The sequence below is a fragment of the Balaenoptera borealis genome (assembly GCF_965194805.1).
Source record: "Balaenoptera borealis genome assembly, chromosome: 6".
Classification (NCBI taxonomy): Eukaryota; Metazoa; Chordata; class Mammalia; order Artiodactyla; family Balaenopteridae; genus Balaenoptera; species Balaenoptera borealis.
This window is the reverse complement of record NC_138863.1, coordinates 32,547,422-32,566,999: the sequence shown is the minus strand read 5'-3', so window position 1 is coordinate 32,566,999 and position 19,578 is coordinate 32,547,422. Positions and strand designations below refer to the sequence as shown.

At 33.7% G+C, this 19,578-nt stretch overlaps 1 protein-coding gene across 2 annotated transcripts in view; it reads left to right on the top strand.

The window, feature by feature from the left end:
• Window positions 1-19,578, top strand: part of NBEAL1 (neurobeachin like 1) — a 165,629-nt gene that overhangs the window by 68,575 nt on the left and 77,476 nt on the right. For both annotated transcript variants that reach the window (XM_082397018.1, XM_082397017.1), the window contains 12 exons: window positions 2,989-3,078; window positions 6,252-6,420; window positions 6,869-7,002; window positions 7,482-7,641; window positions 7,748-7,850; window positions 8,410-8,566; window positions 10,072-10,230; window positions 11,686-11,845; window positions 15,026-15,114; window positions 17,237-17,812; window positions 18,150-18,325; window positions 19,166-19,319. In XM_082397018.1, coding sequence (XP_082253144.1) covers window positions 2,989-3,078; window positions 6,252-6,420; window positions 6,869-7,002; window positions 7,482-7,641; window positions 7,748-7,850; window positions 8,410-8,566; window positions 10,072-10,230; window positions 11,686-11,845; window positions 15,026-15,114; window positions 17,237-17,812; window positions 18,150-18,325; window positions 19,166-19,319 — 2,127 coding nt within the window. The remainder of the gene's footprint in view (window positions 1-2,988; window positions 3,079-6,251; window positions 6,421-6,868; window positions 7,003-7,481; window positions 7,642-7,747; window positions 7,851-8,409; window positions 8,567-10,071; window positions 10,231-11,685; window positions 11,846-15,025; window positions 15,115-17,236; window positions 17,813-18,149; window positions 18,326-19,165; window positions 19,320-19,578) is intronic.

Sequence of the window (19,578 nt, the reverse complement as noted above, 5' to 3'; positions counted from 1 at the left end):
AGAAGAAAAGCTACCTATATGCATACCATGCCCAGTGCTTTTTCCTTCAAGAAAAGTCGTTTATCTAGTGAAAGTAATTGAGGTTAGCAAGGGCTGAGGGAAAGGAGATCAAAGGTAGAACTGGGAGGAAGAAAAGGGAGAAGTGGCATAAACAACAATATTAATTGCCTTCATTATATTTAATGTTACTTTAACCCAGAAGTTGCTTCTGTTGTGTGATATTATACATCATAGACCTACATCATTTCCCCCCTAGTTTAACCAGCTAGTACATGGTCATAATTTATTGCTTTGAATGCTTGTTTATGTGTAACCTAATAAAATGTACTTGTCAGGTGGTATTTCCCCTTACCTTTTTATTTTGATTAATTTCAAACCTAGAGAGAAGTTGAAAGAATGGTAAAGTGAAATCCTGTGTACTCTTTACCTAAATTCACCAGTTACTAACATTTTGCTGCACTTGGTCTTCATCTATCTCAAATCATTTGTGAAAGCAGATTGACATAGACAATCTGCAATCAAGACACTTTACTCCTAAACTTTACAACATAATCATTAACCTACCTGAGAAAATGATCAATAATTCATGTCCTTTACAACCCATGTTCAAATTATCCCAGTTTTCCCCAAAATATTTGTTTAGCCTTTTAAAAATTTAATCTTGGATCCATTTGAACATTGCATTGGTTATAATCTCTCTTGAGTCTCTTATTTTTTATTTGTTTGCTTTTTATAATACTTTTTCCCAAAGATATACATGTTTGTTTACCAAACTAGATTTTAAGTTATTTCCTGGCAGGGACTATCTCTCTTTTTTTTTCCCCCAGGGACTATCTCTTATACTTATTTTCATTACAACTATTCTGTATAGCTGGATAGGAAATAATTGGACTTAATCTCACTAATTGGTGACATGTCTAGACATGTGATGACTAACTGAGTCTTTTTGGCATATCCTTTTTTCAAAGTAACTTTGATTTTAATAATATTAAGGTTGAATTCTTACTTTTGGAAGTAAAAATTCTGTAATTTTTAAAATAGCTATTTTTCCTCACAAAACCCGATATGACAGATATATACAGTAAAACAGTTTATTGGAGGAACATTTCTTTAAAATGGTAACATATCATGATACAAGAATTCTGTGGTTAAATAACGTTGAGGGAATGTTGCATTCTGTATATCCTTCTTGGAGATGGATCATACACTTGAAAAATTCTGCTTATAAAGAAACTAGTTCACATTTGTTTTATCCTACTTTTTCACCAGTTATTTGAACATAGAACACATTTTGATTTTCATTTCACTTATTAACAAGTGGTAGTTTGGGAAAAGCTACTCCAGGGAATTTTAGCAGTCAACAGTTTTTCATCTTTGTACTTATTTGTAGGAGGTGTTTAACCATCAATTTAAAATTTTTTGAGTGTTCTCTTTGTGCCAAGAGTTGTCTGAACTTTTAGGATACAAAGATGAATAAGTTAAAACCTCTGGCTTTAGGAAGCTTACAATCTAAAGTCAAATAAATGTGTAAAAAATAAGTGCAATATAATTTTATAAGCATTTTTCTTTTTAGCTACCATTTATTCGGTGTTTACAATGTATTAAGCACTATGCTAAATGTTTCACATGTACTGTTTCACTTAATCTTTACAAAAGCTCTGAGGGTTATATGGTACTCTTTGTATCTTTTCTAAGCTCTAGTTTTCTGAGGCTGAGGAAAGATAAGTAACTTGCCTAGCCTCATAATTCTAGTGAATGCCTAACCTGTTTAATGCGTATCCTTAACCACTATACAGTATTTTTTTGTGTTGGAATTATATACAGAATACAGTGTGGGTACAAAGGAAGAGTGGTTGGTCCTTCCAGGAGGATAGAATATCATAGAAAAGATGGTTTGATTTGTGTTTTAAAAGGCAGAGTAAAGGGAGGGATGTGCAGTGAGCAACACCTACAAAGGCATAGAATGTAAAGCTGGATTCTGTGTGTATTTGGATATAGGTCATTGAGTGGGAGCAGTTGGCCAGAAATGAAGTTAGAGGGCCAAGTGGAGGCCAGATCATAGCAAACCTCTTATGCCAGGCTAAATAGTAGGCAATGGATAGGATTTTAAGAAGAGTGATATGATCAGGTTTGCATTTTAGAAAAAGGTCTTGAGCTACAGTGTCAAAGTTGGATTGGAGAGAGAGACTGGAGGCAGTCATACCATAGGGAGATTACTGTGTTTGGACAGGTCATAGATACATAGTACCAAACTAAGGTAGTAATAGGAGAAAGACTTTTCTGTCTCGGAGACTAATATAGTTTACATTGAGTTAAATGTAAACTCAGTTTACATTTACTTTATTAAATCAATTTTTCTCAGTTGCCTTAAGAGAAAAGCAACAACCACATCATCTGTGCTAAAATTTGTAGGTTTCTTTGTTTTCTTTTGGACTGGGGATTAGATTCAAAGATGTTTCATTGTCTGCCAGTTCACAGGTTACATGTGAGGTTCCCTGCTTTATAAACCTTTATGGAAGTTAACAAATAACTTTAATAATTTCTAGAGTTGCAGACAAAGCTCTTAATTTGAATATAACTAAAATTGTCAGTCAGTAATATAAGGGAAAATAGTGTCTTATGCCTGTGGTTTGATTTTTGTACTGTGATATAATTTTCTGTACTAATGGGACTAAAACATTGAATTTTTTTAAAAGTCAAAAATCTGTTTGCATATATTGGTTTAGAATAGCAGGAGTTTTAAACTATGTGATTGGTAAATGGTAAGTTCTAGCTAATGCTTATCTGTTAGATGACAAGCAGCGGTGACCTGCATTCTTTTAAAAGACAATCAGAGAATAGTAATACTAAACTTAATATTGTAGGCATCTTATCATTGACTATACTATATACCTTTTAAAATTATGGTGAAATGTTCCATATATAGTTAAAGTTATGTTTTGTCTTCATTGTGCTTAGCTGTTTGCCATATTTTTCTTTTATTTTTAGGCCTGCAAAAATTCAATCTGTCTTGATTTATCTACTAATTGTTTGCATGGAAGGTTAACAGGAAACAAAGTAGTAAACTGGGACATTAAGGTAAGTTAATGATGAATGATGGGCAACATATTATTTAAGTTTACTGATCCTTTAAAAACTTTTGTCTTTTGAGCACCACCAGATTGATCTGAATAAGTCCTGTTTAAAATGTTTGCAGATACACAGTTTGAAGGATAAATAAATAAGTAGTTGAATGACTATTTGTTTGTAATGTAGTTATCTTTTTAAACTATGCCATGAGCTTAGCAGTTTTCATAAGAAAAATATGCTGCCCTCGTTAATAGCTCCACTTTTAAGGTATTTAATCCTTAAAACTATGTAACAGATTTCAACCCCTCAGAGACTTCATTGATTATCCCTTTTCTCCTATATCACATACTTCTTCCTGTCTAGTCTCCTGTCCATCAGCTTTAAACAAACTTAGATCTTTCCTCTCTGAGGTTAAAGATGAGTAATTTTTCCTCTTTTTCATAACCCCGTCTAGCCATTATGTCTTGTCTGCCTTTTTCATGTGCCTCATATTTATGTCTTAGCTGGATGTAATGTCTTTGCTTCTATCTAAAGGCCTCTACTTATTTCCCAAGACGGAGTTAACTATTCTTGTCATGAGTACCTATAGAAGTTTCTATTATTTCACTTATCATGGTGAATAGTTAACTGTTTGCTTGCTTGATTCTCCAGTAGTCCTTAAGAACTTCAAAGGAGGGAACACTGCTTTTTCCCCCAGTGCCTGGCACAGGGATACATAATAACATTGTTGACTGAGTGATTAAACTAGTTAAGATTATTTGGGCTAATGTGAAAGTCAGAGATATCCTATTTCTAAAATATAGGATTTCCTTAAAAGATACATTAAATAGAAATTATAGCCTAAGTAAAATAAAAATAAATATAAAAGATAGTTATACTGGAACTTGCTGATAAATCAGCAAAAAAAACGACAACAACAAAAAAACTTTTGTCTTCTAGTCATTTAATACCAATGAAATATGCTTATTGTTTCAATGAACAGAAATCATTAGGATAATTCTTCTATGTAAAAATGAATCCATCAGTTTGTATTAATCTCATGTTATTCATGTGGTATAAAGCTTTTTTCTGTTTAACTTTGAGGTAAGCAACACTTATTCTTACCTGTTAACATAGTAAGATTTATGACTTGTTTGCCAATTTGTAGGTTTTTTTAATTTGAATTTTACTATATTTATTTATTTGTATACAGCAGGTTCTTATTAGTCATCCATTTTATACACATCAGTGTATACATGTCAATCCCAATCTCCCAGTTCATCCCACCCCCCCACACACCGCCCCCACCTGCTTTCTCCCCCTTGGTGTCCATACGTTTGTTCTCTACATCTGTGTCTCTATTTCTGCCTTGCAAACCAGTTCATCTGTACCATTTTTCTAGATTCCACATATATGCGTTAACATACGATATTTGTTTTTCTTTTTCTGACTTACTTCACTCTATATGACAGTCTCTAGGTCCATCCACGTCTCTACAGAAGACCCAATTTTGTTCCTTGTTATGGCTGAGTAATATTCCATTGTGTATATGTACCACATCTTCTTTATCCATTCGTCTGTCGATGGGGATTTAGGTTGCTTCCATGACCTGGCTGTTGTAAATAGTGCTGCAATGAACACTGGGGTGCATGTGTCTTTTTGAATTATGGTTTTCTCTGGGTATATGCCTAGTAGTGGGATTGCTGCGTCATATGGTAATTCTATTTTTAGTTTTTTAAGGACCCTCCATACTGTTCTCCATAGTGTCTGTATCAATTTACATTCCCACCAACAGTGCAAGAGGGTTCCCTTTTCTCCACACCCTCTCCAGCATTTGTTGCTTGTAAATTTTCTGATGATGCCCATTCTAACCGGTGTGAGATAATACCTCACTGCAGTTTTGTTTTGTGTTTCTCTAATAATTAGTGATGGTGAGCAGCTTTTCATGTGCCTCTTGGCCATCTGTATGTCTTCTTTGGAGAAATGTCTATTTAGGTCTTCTGCCCATTTTTTGATTGGGTTGTTTGTTTTTTTAATATTGAGCTGCATGATCTGTTTATGTATTTTGGAGATTAATCCTTTGTCAGTTGAGATAAGGACACTTATTCTTACCTGTTAACATAGTAAGATTTATGACGTGTTTGCCAATTCATAAGTTAACTTTTGATGTCATGTATAAGATTGGTTTTATAAGGCTAGTTTTATGGATTACTTATATAGAGAAAGCTGATTGTGTCATACATTATACTTGAAAATCAAAGCAGTCTTTGTTGCCTTGAGATATAGATATGTAGAAATCAGAAAGGAACAGAATTATCAAGAAAAAGACTATTGCTTTTTTATACTGCAGCAAAACCAAAGCCAAAAAAAGTTAAATGAAATAACAACTGGGAAAAAAACACTTCCCATCCAAAATTCTAATTTACTTATTGTAAAAAGCCCTTAAAAATCAATATGAAAAACAGGCAAAGACTATGAAGAGGTTGTTTACAGACTTAAGGTACGTAAACATGGCAGTTCAGAACATTTTAGCAGTTAATAATAGCTAATCTTATATAGCACCCATTGTATGTCAGGCACTAAGCACTTTTCATGCATTAGCTTATCTCGTCCTTGTAACAACTTTACAAAGTGGGAATTAATATTATCCTCATCTTACAGATGAAGAAACTGAGGATGGGGAAATTAGTAACTTGTCTAAGATACTGAATATATTTTGTTAAGTTATCCAGAATAGTCACTTTGAACTTCAGTTGAAGCCACTCACTCCACCTTTTTTGTAAACTTAAAGTAGAGGAGTCAGTCATATTTGTACTGCAAATACATTCTTTTTTTTCATGACTTGTTCTCCTGTTTGTTATGACTAATTGCCTTGTGACAGTTGTTACCTCGTATATCATTAGTGTTACGTTATGAAGTCTACTTACGGGGTCATGTTTAGATTGCCAATGTTAGGAATTCGTAAACTTTGGAAAACAAAGGTGTATTAAAATGGTCTGGCCTTGTCTCTTGAGTATTGATTTTGGTGACCCTTGAGGCTGCTCTTTAAAGCATATGCCCGTACAAGGGTTCCTTTAGCTTAGACCATCATATACCTTGCTTAAAGGTTTAGCAAATTATAACCTCATACATGCTGTGTAGGTATTAAATGAGAAAATTGCCTGTGTTTTATAAGATTAAAAAATTGTAGTTTCCTCTTTCAGGACAGCATAAACTGCATAGGTGGATTAAATGTACTCTTTCCTCTAATGGAACAAATCAGCCACTTTGGTGAAGGACAGATTCCTGAGGGATTGAATGAAAGCACAGTTTCTGAATTGATAACACCTGTAGAAGGAGATTGGGTGGTATTGAACTCCACAAAGGCATCAGGTATTAAGCTGAAATTAACATGAACTAGTCATTGAGAAACTTGAGAATTGAAAGATAGATTGAAATGTCTTGCTACCATGATGAAGAAACTTAACCATTTGTAGCTGAAGTAGTCCATTCCTAATTTTACTAATGGAGTTCAGAAAGTTCATAATACTTCAGTCAAAACACTTAAGATGTTGATTAGACTCTTGACTATCTTTAGTTTGTACTGTTAGCAGAAATCGGACAACATTGTTAAATTTATGGTAGAGAAAATATTTACATGTTCATATAAGTATATAATATGCAGTCACTGATTTCTCTGATATTTATGCTCTGCATGTGACCTTTGGATGCAAATTCCTGAACCAAATGCCTTGTTACAATATGCATATGATATAGAACATGTGATACAAAAGTGATTAGCATAATTATGATAATTAATGATATGTTCACAATTCCACAGAGTCAAGACTAGAGAGAAATTTAATTGCAACATTTATCTTGATTGTGAAACACTTTATTCAAAGACATCCTATTAACCAGGACAATCTTATTCACTCCCATGGAATTGCCATTCTTGGTGCCTTACTTCAGAAGGTGAGCTAGTCTAAGGTTACGTAGATGTGACTGATGATTGTAATTACCAGGTAGTGTTGAGGTTTTTTTCTTTCCAATAAATAAATAGATATATATATATATATTTTATTAAATATATTTTAAAAATTACACTATTATAGCTTAAGTTGTATTAGTGGATATAATTTATTTTACAAGCAGCTTTTTAAAACTTGAATCACCTTTTACAAGAACTACTTATCTTACATAACAGTGTATAATCTTTGATGTAAGGACCTTGTGTGTTAACTTTGGTATTTGGGATATTTCATCATTTAAAGACACTATTTTAGGAATGTGTTCCAGAGTTACATCAGAAAAAATAATGTTTAAATTGTTTATATTTTTCTAACCAAGATTTTTATATTTAGTAGATGTTCTGAATTAATCATTTCAAATTATAGCTTAATGACAGTTATTTAAACTGAACTTTACAGAACCCTCTTCTATTTGGATTTCAGGTGCCAAGCACCTTGATGGATGTTAATGTATTGATGGCAATTCAATTACTCATTGAACAGGTATCATTAGAGAAAAATATGCAGCTCCTGCAACAAATGTATCAGTATTTACTCTTTGACTTCCGTATTTGGAACCGTGGAGATTTTCCCTTTCGAATTGGTGAGAGCAGGCTGTTGGATAAATTTTATAGTTGTTTTAGAAATGTATTACTGCTTATGTGACTTTATTTTAGGTGTATAATTTAAGAGTGAACTTTCTATTTTAGGTCACATACAGTATCTTTCCACCATCGTCAAGGACAGCAGGAGAGTTTTCCGAAAGAAGTATGGTGTACAGTTTCTCCTAGATACACTTAGGATTTATTATGGGTATGATATCCTTACTCCTTCTCAGTTTGATATTGTTTCTGTTACTTGATTGGAACATCTAGATTGTTTATTTTCCAGCAATTCTAATACCTTTAACTTCAGAGAGCCAGGATGTTGTGGAGGTTAAAATGATGAATAGTGGATCACATACACTGGGTTTGAATATTATGTTTCATTAATTGTCTAGCCATAGGCAACTTCTCAATTTTTCTGTGTTAAAGTTTTCTGCTTTGTGACAAGGAGATAATAAAACTGTATGACTTCCTATGGTTGTTGTGAGGATTAAATTAAATGAATTAATAATGTGTAAAGCACTTAGAACTGTGTCTGCTACATAGTATTGCATAAATATAAGCTGTTTAAACAATTTATATCTTTGTCATTGCAACTCCTAACTTCAAAAGGTTTTCCTTAAAAAGAAAAAGAAGCCAAAGATGCTAAGAATTCTATTAATTACATGGAAACATCTTCTTTTAAACTATGAAATCTTTTATATATAAAAGTACAAAAATATAAAAATAAAAAATTTCAATTCTTGCCCATTTACTTTCTCTTTCAGGAGTGATTGTAAATATAGTGAGCTGTCTCTAGATGATATTCGAACAATAAGGACTTCTTTGTATGGACTAATTAAATATTTCCTGTGCAAAGGCGGAACTCATGAAGAGATACAAAGTATTATGGGTTATGTATCTGCTATCAATGAAGAAGAACAGGTATTATGCTCTGGATAAATCTTATTACTTTTTAATAATTAAGTTGCTATATCATCTTCTTTTAAACTTACATGTAATATAACATTTTAAGAGTAAAATGTTTATAGTGTCACATATAATATTATTAAGCAGTTAAAGAAGTAAATTTTATCTCCTAACTGAAAGTTTAATAAAATACATGGCAGTATAATAAAATATTTATTTTCTAGCTAATAGTAAAATATTAGCTAGAAAACAGTATGTGGAAAAACTTGTTCTGGCAATTCTGAAATCTGTTTTCATAGGCCACATGATGTATATTTAACTATTATCAAAGTTACTAGGCACATTTCTAACATGAATTTTAATATATCATAGGTTCATAAAAATTTTGCATAAAGAGTAAATTATAACTGTATTCCTATTTTTAAATACTTCTACGTACACGATTCATTTTTACCTCAGAACTACCCTTTAAGACAGTGGTTCTCAATGTATGGATCCACTTACCTGGGAATTTTTTAGAAACGCAAATATTTGGCCAAATCAAGCCCTCCAGATGATTCTGATGCATGGTACAATTTGACCACTGATACAAAATATACAGACCAGGAATTACTCTTCCCATGTGCACATTTGGAAATATATGTTCAGGGAGATTAGGTGACTTAAAAAGTTGCACAGCTGATATACCTGGAAAAATAACCCAGATGTATTTACTGCTCTTTCTGTGCTCTTTCGGTATACCACTCTCAACACCAAATCTGAGCATCCTTAATTTATGTTGACTCAAATATTTTGCCCTCTATCATGATATATGCATTGTGTACTCAGTGGTTATATGACTTCATAATTGGTATTATATAGAAGAGTTAACTTAAGCTATTTCCTTATAAGGTTGAACTACTTCAAAAGCTGCTCATATTTAGAATAATGAATAATCATCTTATTTCATGATAGCTGTATTGTCACCTGCTATGATTCATTGCCAATGATATTTTCTTGGTCAATTTAGTCAAACAATTATTTACTGAATACTTTTATTATACATATACATAGAGTAATACTAGATAGTGTAGGTATTTAATGATGAAAGAATTATCATTCTTATTTTTAGCCTAATGGAGGCAGGGATAGGCAAGAAGTGTTTATAAATAATTATGAAACAAAAAAGAGTATGATAATATCTATAAGAGAAATATGAAGTCCCATGAGGTTTTCACTGGAGAGTGTTACAAGTTGAGGAGACTAGGAACGGCTTTATGGAAGAGATGGCTTTTCATATGGACCAAGAAGAATAGGAATGGTTCAGCAGGTGAATGTGAGTAGTGAGAGGATATACAAAAGGAAATGGAATAAGCCAAAAGCCTAATGGAGGAAAGGCAAGGAGGGTTCAGAAGACATCAAATAATCCAGTTAAGCTAGAACATGAGGGTATAGAGGACTTAAATAACTATTTGTGGTTTATGACTTTGTTTATGCTTCCATATATGAGTGTGGTTGTTTGTGTTGCTTAATTTTAAAAGCTTTTTGGAATTTTGGACATACTGTTCGGTCTCCTACGTACCAGCCCAACTAGAGGTCAACTTTTCTTACTGCTGTTTGAACCAGGAAATGCTGACATACTTTATGCCTTGCTCTTAAATCAGAAATACTCTGACAGACTAAGAGAAATCATTTTTAAGGTACAAACATGTCTTAAGAGTCTTTATATTTGGGGACATTTGTGGGTGTATGCATTTACATGGAACATATCCATTCTATGAATGTAAATTCTTCTTTTCATGTCTACTTCCATCTAATTTTAAATTGTTCAGTTTGTTTTGATGTATATTTATCATGTTTTTGTTGTTTATGTATTTTAAAACTAATTATATTGTAATCTTATCAATAATTTCAGTGGAAAATCTACTCTGCCATACCAACGTAGAACCTCTTATCCCCCTTTTGACTTACAGTGGGTCTATGTGGCAGATCATACTAAGCTTATTTAGCATCCACTGTTTATCAGGCACTAACCCCTTTTTATATATTAGTTTACGTAGTCCTTGCAGCAACTTTATGAAGTGGATATTATTATTCCCCTCATTTTACAGATGAAGAAACTGAGGCAGAGAAATTAATAACTTGTTAAAGGATGTAGGACATATTTTATTTAGCTATCCAAAATATCCCAAACTTTGAACTTTGGCTGAAGCAGCCCACTCCACCTTTTCGGTTAACTAAAATTAAAGAAGGCAGTCATATTTCTACTGCAAATGCATTTTTTTTCATGATTTATTCTCCTGTTTGTTATGCCAAATTGCCTGTGACATTTGTTTCCCCTTACATCATTAGTATGACATTATAAAGTCTACTTGTGGGGTCATGTTTGGATTGCCTATGTTTGGAATTCCTAAACTTTGGAAACAAAAGTGCATTAAAAGTGGTCCTACATAGTCTCTCTTGGATATTGGTTATGGTGACCCCTGAGGCTACTCTTTAAAGCATCTGCCCACACAGGGTTCCTATATGGAGATTTAATGTTATTTCTTCAAAAATGGCCTTGCAGGGGTTGTTCATGATATTATTTTGCCAAGATTACCCTTTCCATATAGGCTTTCAGTATCTCACTTTGTCAAAGATTGACCTAACTCCAAGAAATACGGGGTTACTAATTCATTCTTCCATCTTAGCAGATGGATGGGTTGCTTCACAAAGTATTTCCTCGTTGTTGAAAATTATTTTGACAACTGTCACATAAATAGATTACTAGATTGATCTAGAAGTATCTTTGTTTTCTTTCAGAACACACCTTTGTTCCTCTTGCAAGCTACAGGATTTGTTTCCATCTACACCGTAGCCATTAAAAGAAAATTTTAAATTATTCCTTTCATCTACCAAGAAATTTATGTAAACTAGGGTTTTAAACATATTAATTATTCAAATGCAGTTGCATTTCATTCCAGTTCATTTTTAAATTTATTTTTTAATGATAGCAAGATAATGGAGTGTTCTTCCCTATTTAGTGCTATTTTTTTAATACTTGAGGAATAAAATGATGCTTCAGAAACACTGTACACTAATATTTATTCGATATTAACCTAAGTGACAATTGTTCTTAGTTCTCTATATTGAGAATATATTACTGTTGTGACCAGGTTATGGAACAGATGTTGAAATGCACGAACGTTTATGAACGAAGTAAACAACGTATTCGACTTAGAGAAGTTGGCTACTCAGGATTAGGGCTCCTTCTTAATGAAGCACCTGTTAATACTTCTCTCATTAAAAGTCTCACCAATCAAATTATAAATACAGGTATGACTAAGGCTAAAATATTGATACATTTAAGAAATGTTCTTCATAGTCATGTAATTCTATTTGATGGCTCTGAATTTTTTTTTCTTCTGAAATTCTTCTTTTTCCCTCTTTCCTCAGGTTGCTTTTAAAATTACCTATTACTTGATTCAGCAGGGCTTTTCTTGGGTACTGTTTCAAATGTACCTTTGTTGTTTTTGTCTCCCCAGAGCATAGCATAGTACCTTACTTGGTAGGCCTTCAGTAAATGTTTATTGACTGAGTGATTAGTAAATAATTGAGTCTATGAAAAGAAAAGGACACTAGAGAAAATATGTACAAGATATTCTTTTTCCTTTCAGAGCTTAAATTCTTTTTTTTTTTTAGAAATTCACGTTCTTTTATTTATTTATTTATTTATTTATGACTGTGTTGAGTCTTCGTTTCTGTGCGAGGGCTTTCTCTAGTTGTGGCAAGTGGGGACCACTCTTCATCGCGGTGCGCGGGCCTCTCACCATCGCGGCCTCTCTTGCTGCGGAGCACAAGCTCCAGACGCGCAGGCTCAGTAATTGTGGCTCACGGGCCCAGTTGCTCCGTGGCATGTGGGATCTTCCCAGACCAGGGCTCGAACCCGTGTCCCCTGCATTGGCAGGCAGATTCTCAACCACTGCGCCACCAGGGAAGCCCCCAGAGCTTAAATTCTTAAAGGGAAAATGAAAACTAATTTCAGATATTCTTTTTTGTTTCTAAGTTTGCTTTTATGAACCTTTTTTTAAGTACTTCCTACAAACTACAGAATTTTTGTCAGATGCTAGGGGTTCAGAAAGGTATAAGATAAGGTTCTTTGTCTTGAGTGGTTTATCATCTCATTGAGAAGACATGTACATAAAAAGATAAATACAAGTATAAGATCAAAGCAGTATCGACAGTATGTTCAGGCAATCAAAATAAAAGAACAGCTTTTTAGGGTTTAGTCAGGAAGATGTTAAACATTCTAAGCCTATTGTCTTTGTAAAATTTGAACATATCTACAATTCCTACTTAAAATGAAACAATTATTTCTGCATTTATATGACTATTACATACAGTTCTTTCTTTGAGAAAGAAGAAAACTGGAGGCATCACACTTTCGGATTTCAAACTATACTACAAAGTTATAGTAATCAAAACAGTATGCTGCAATATGCATAAACATAGACACATAAACAAGTGGAACAGAATCAAGAGCCTAGAAATAAAACTATGCATGTACAGTCAACCAGTATTTGACAAGGAATCCAAGAATATTTAATGGGGGAAAGATAGTTTATTCAATAAATGTGATTGGTAAAACTGGATATGCACTTGCAAAAGAATGAGAATGGACTCCTGTCTTACACCACCCACAAAAATTAACTCAAATGGATTAAAAACTTAAATGTAAGAACTGAGCTGTAAAAATACAAGAAGAAAACATACGGGAAAAACTCTTTGACCTTGGTCTTGGCGATGATTTTTTGCGTGTGACACCAAAAGCACAAGCAACAAAAGTTAAAATAAACAATGGGACTAAATCAAACTAAAAAGCTTCTGGGGACTTACCTGGTGGCACAGTGGTTAAGAATCCGCCTGCCAGTGCAGGGGACACGGGTTCGAACCCTGGTCTTGGAAGATCCCACATGTTGTGGAGCAGCTAAGCCCGTGTGCCACAACTACTGAGCCTGCACTGTAGAGCCCATGAGCCACAACTACTGAGCCTGTGTGCCACAACTACTGAAGCTCACACGCCTAGAGCCCATGCTTCACAACAAGAGAAGCCACCACAATGAGAAGCCCGCTCGCCACAACTAGAGATAGCCCGCACACAGCAACGAAGACCCAACACAGTCATAAATAAATTTGTTTTGAAAAAAAAAAAAAAAAGCTTCTGCATAACCAAAGAAACCATCAACAAAATGAAAGGGCAGCCTATGGAATGGGAGAAAATGTTTGCAAGTCAAATCTGATAAGGGGTTAAAATCCAAAATATATAAGGAATTCATGTAACTCAATAGCAAAAAATCCAATTAAAATATGAGCGAAGGACCTGAATAGACATTTTTTCAAAGAAGATATGCAAATGGTCAACAGATACATGAAAAGGTGCTCATCATCCTTAATTATCAGGGAAATGAAAATCAAAACCACAATGAGATATCACCTCCTTCCTGTTAGTTTGGCTGTTATCAAAGAGACAAGAGATAATAAGTGCTAGTGGTGAGGGTGTGGAGAAAAGGGAACCCTTGTGTGCTGTTGGTGGGAATGTAAGTGGTACAGCCACTATGGAAAACAGTGTAGAGGTTCTTAAAAAATTAAAAATAGAACTACCATATGATTCAGCAGTCCCTCTTCCATGTATATATCTGAAGGAAATGAAATCATATCTCAAAGAGGTATGATCTGCAACCCCATGTTTATTGTACCATCATTCACAATAGTCAAGGCATGGAAACAACCTAAGTGTCCATCAATGGATGAATGAATAATAAAGATATGGTATATGTATATATATATATATATATATATATATATATATATATATATATATATATATATATATATATATAATGGAATATCAGCCATAAAAAAGAAGGAAATCCTGCCATTTGCAATAACATGGAAGAGCCTAGAGGGCATTCTGCTAAGTGAAACAAGTCAGGCAGAGAAGGAAAATACTGTGTGATCTCGCTTACATGTGAAAAAAAAAAATTGAGACAGAGTAGGTTGGTAGTTGCCAGAGTTGGGGCAGTGGGGGAAACAGGTGAAGGTACAAGGGGTACAAACTTCCAGTTATAAGTAAGTTCTGGGGATCTAAGGTATAGCATGGTGACTATAGCTAACAATACTGTATTGTATATTTGAAAGTTGCTAAGAGAACATATCTTAAGTGTCCTCACCACAAAAAGAAATATAGTAACTATGTGAGATAATGGGTGTGTTAACTGACCTTATTGTGTAATCATTTTGTAATATATACATAGATCATCATGTTTTACACCTTAAACAGTGTTTTATGTCGATTATATCTTAATAAAGTTGGGGGAAAAAATAAAGGGCATCTGTTGTTGACAGCAGGAAAAAAATAAAAATGAAATGATTGTCAGCCTTTATGTATAACTATTACCACAGTTCTTTCTCTGGTTTTCTCTAGTATTTAATTTTAACTTTTTTTTCCCATCATAGATCCTGCTATTAATTTCAAAGATCTGTTATCTGTGGTATATATATCTCACAGAGCACGTATAAATGTCAGGGTGGTCATCTGCAGAAAGGTTAGTAAACTTTAAAGATGTACTTTAAAAATTGCAGTATCATTGTATTGTGAAGAACTTTTAGATTGAGTATTTTTCACCAGATATAAGTTTAATATCTTTTATATGACATAATTTTATAGTTCCCTTTTTTGAGGTGAATTAACTTTATATAATCATAAGAAATCAGCATATAAATTTGTTCTTCTTAGCCATACATGAGCTCCTGGAAATAATGCCCTTTCCAGAGTCAAAAATGTATTACCAGAGAATATTTTCTTTATTCAGAACCTTTTGTTGTGACCATTTTTAATTCAAACACCATATTTTAGAGTTTCTGAATCTCTTAACCTTTGTGGAAAGGATTTTTCTATAGTTTGTTTATGAGTGTATTCCAACAATGATTTACCTTCAGTCCACTCATTTAACCTCTAAGTCGATGAATTGCTACCCCGTACGCTTCTTCCTGATTATATCCTTCTCTCTCCTCTACTGGCAACCACTGACCAGTCTAGTATTTAATTTGCTTCCTTGTTTTTCTTTTTAATTTTAATCCTATTATGTCACAGTACCTTTCCATCAGTAAATCTGGATATATCTTTCTCTTTAACAGCTACGTAGTTTTTTATTCTATGGCTATTCTATAAAAGTATTATCTGGTTCCCAGCTGACGGACATTTAGATTGTTCCCTGTTTTACCGTATTAACAAACTTCTGTTAGGAACATATTTTTACATCTGTCTTTACCTATCCATGGTAATATGTATGTAGGACATAATTCATGAAATGTAATTTTTCTGTCAGAGAGTATTCACATTTTACATTTTAATGGATTTTGCCATGTTTTCCTTGAAGCAAGTCATGTAAATGGATCCTTTTCCTTTCGGTGTGCAATTAGAAACCTCTTTCAGTACAGCCCAGTTTTTATTCATTATGTGTTTATAAAATAGCTGTAAAATAAGTCTGAAAATTTTAAAGTCATGAAGTCATGAAAAGTTTCTTTGCCAACCAAAGGTTAATATGTTCAACTTAGTTAATGTGTTTAAAATTGTTATTGTGCACTGCTGCAGTAATGGTAGCTCACTGATTGACGGCATTAAGTGAGGAAAGAAACTTAATGTGTCATCATGACTCACTGCGACTCACTGCTTTCTATATCAGCATCAGTGTACATAAGAACCATTAATTTTGAAGTCCGCACCAACATAACTCATTTCCTGCTATGAAATTTCTCAGAGTTAGAAATTCTGATAAAAGAGATACTCTGTAAACACTGGGAGCCAAAGTTCTTTTCATCTACTTAGAAGTTTATTGGCTTTGTGATTAAAATGGCTTAAAGATCTTAACAGCATTTCTGATAGTGTTTGAGAACTTGTTTTTATCCAAAAAATGTGAAGTCAGTTAGGATACTAGAGGTCATACACATTGCCATGTAAATGTCTACTCTTTAATTTCAGTTTCTTATTCCAGCTAAATATCAGCATCCATCTCATTGGAAATAGTTTTCTGGAATTAAAGTTCAGTTTTTGTTTTGTTTGTACCATGTAGAGTTAATGAAAAAAAAATGTTTTTGCAAAAGCAGCCATTAACTTTGCCTGGGGAAAAATGAGGTGGGAAAACATTCTTGGTGTACCTAGGTTCTGTCAAAGTTTCTTATGTGTTCTAGTTTACTCCCTAACCATAGTGCCAGAACTGTGCCTGGCACATAGTAGATGTTCAGTATTTACTAAACAAATGTACTAGGCTCATGGAAAGTACTTAGTTGAGAGGATATAACTTTATTACATTTTATTTATACCTTAATTCTATCTATATTTTTTTCTCCAACCAAATTAAATTAATAACGTGAGTGTGTTGGTATGTGGAGGATTATTTTATCTTTTTTCCTTTTTTATCTTTCAGCAAATATTTGAGTACATCCCAACTCTAGATATACAATGAGTAATATGCAGATTAGTTAAAAACACAATGTCTGCCCTCCAAATAGTTTCTAATCTAGTTAAGAATATAATGGTTTGAAAGTATATCCTTCCAAAGTTTCTTATTAAATTACTTTGTCATTAAAATAGCTGAAAAGAAACTGTTTTTGATGTAAAGTACTGTATACTTTTTGACGAATTTTGCATTCTTAATCTCTTCACAGATTTTACAGATTTTACAGTCCCAGCCAGATGCAGCACATCAAATATCTCAACAAGTGGGTTGGCAAGACACTTTAGTTAGGCTTTTTTTAAAAGCAAATTTTGAAAATGGAAATACTCTTCATAAGCACAGTAAGGCTGTTGTAATGAAAGACAATGATAAAAATATATCAGCTGAAGATATGAAGAGGAACTCTGATGAAAAGACAGATGAGGAAAAAATCAGCTCTTTTGCCTCAGCTCATGTGTCTTCAGATCAGTGGAGTTTGGAGGATAGACACTCCCTAGACTCCAACACACCATTATTTCAAGAAGATAGCTTGATGGGAGAATTATCTTTCAAATCAGAGAATCGAGGAGAATTCTGGCATAATAACCCTTCACATTTGAGTTTAGATCTCAGTGGAATTGATTCATGTGAACTGAGTGAGAGTGGAAGTCAAATGCCAGACAGCTTGCCTAGCACGCCATCCCCGATAGAGTCCACTAAGTCATTTTCTGTGCAGTCTGACAAAGAAAGCAGCATCACAAATGATGTGGGCTTTAGTGATGACTTCTCTTTACTTGAAAACCAAGAGGTAAGATTACTTATTTGTCCAAATGTGGTTTTATTTTTTTTATGTCTGACCTCAGAAATGTGTGATTGTTAACAATTTCATGTATTATTCGTGTTCCAAGTCTCATGGTCTAAGGTATTAGAAGCCTAGAAGTCACCAAATTGTGAGTGTCTTGAGAGCAAAGCCAGTGTCTTATTCATCTTTACATCTCTAGGGCCTTCGTAGTGAAGTTCCAGGTTCATGCAGCCACCTTAAAAATACGTTGAATGATTATAATTTATGTACCTGATGGTTCTCATTATGTGCTTTTAACACCCCCTCCCTCTAATAATTTCATATTACTTTCTCTTTTATATAGAGATGTGAGGAAGAGCTTATTGAATTACTGACAAATATTTTGAACTGTGTAATGTGTAAGGGACTAGAAAAGTCTGATGACGATACTTGGATTGAACGGGGACAAGTGTTTTCGGCACTAACTAAACCAGGAATATCCAGTGAGCTACTTCGACCATCAGATGAAATAAAACTAATGTAAGCATTCAGTTGGTGATATGCCCTCTCCTTTTGGAGTGGGCAGGAGTCCAAAATAATATTTGTTATTGAACCTTTATTCAGTGTTCAGTGGGTGTAGAGAGAGAGAAAAGGAGAAGCTTTGTGCTCAGCCCTTCTCCTGTCTGTTGCCATTCTAGTGGGATCTAGAGAGAAATCCAAAACTAACTCCAGTGTGAGGATATTTAATTCTTACATTAATTTGGATTCTAAGTGATTATATATTCCTTGTTTAAGTTGTTTTCTGCAGTATCTAAGCACTTGGTGCATGTGTTCTACCGTCTTGTCCAAATTTGAGTGCTTCCATGCTAAAGGAAGGTAGTAGTGTTTTCGGGAAAATTACCTCTCTAAAGCTTTGAGTTCCCTGCATATGATAGAACACTGTACCAACAGCACACTAGAACAGAATTACTTTTTTGTTTTTCCATAGGGCTAGACTCTCTGTAAGGCATAAGGCTTTCTTCCCTAACATTTCCAATTTCAGTTTTAAAGAAACTTTTAAGTATCTCATGGAGGCTGGAATGTGAATTATTTTCATAGCTTTTTTAAGGTCAAGTCAAACAGGTAACTTTTACTTTGCCTTTTAATATTAGGTATATTAAAGATAAGCACTCCAAAGATTAAAAAGTTGCTTCATTATTACTAAATACCATCTACAGTGTCTTATACCTGCCAGTGATACTGTATCTTTGGAGATACATTCCTATTAATAAATAACGAGGTTTGTTGTTGCTGGTTTGTTTTTGTTTCTGTTTTTGTTTTGGTGACCTGTTATTTTTATAAATTTAAAATGGTTTTAAGAGGACTTTGTTTTATACTTAGTTTGCTACAGAAGATGTTAGAATGGGCAGTCACAGAAAACAGAGAAGCAAAATTTAATCCAGTAACTGCTGAAAATGCTTTCCGACTCATGCTGATCATACAGGACTTTCTGCAGTCAGAGGGACTAGTTAATTCGAACATGTGGACTGAGAAGGTGCAGTAACATCTCTTTGAAATTATTTTTTTGGTAGTGAAGGACTTTATTCAAAGAAAGAAATTTTGTATCGCCTCTTTTCAGAGCATTAATCAGATGCAATAAACATGGATAAGATGTGATAGTCGCAGATTTTGTTAACTCTTACTAGGATAATTCTTTTGGCTTTTACCAACTTAACATTGAATTAGTTTTGAAATATTTATGTTTTGTATTAATGTTGGGAAAACTCATCATCAGTAGATTTAAAAATGGAATG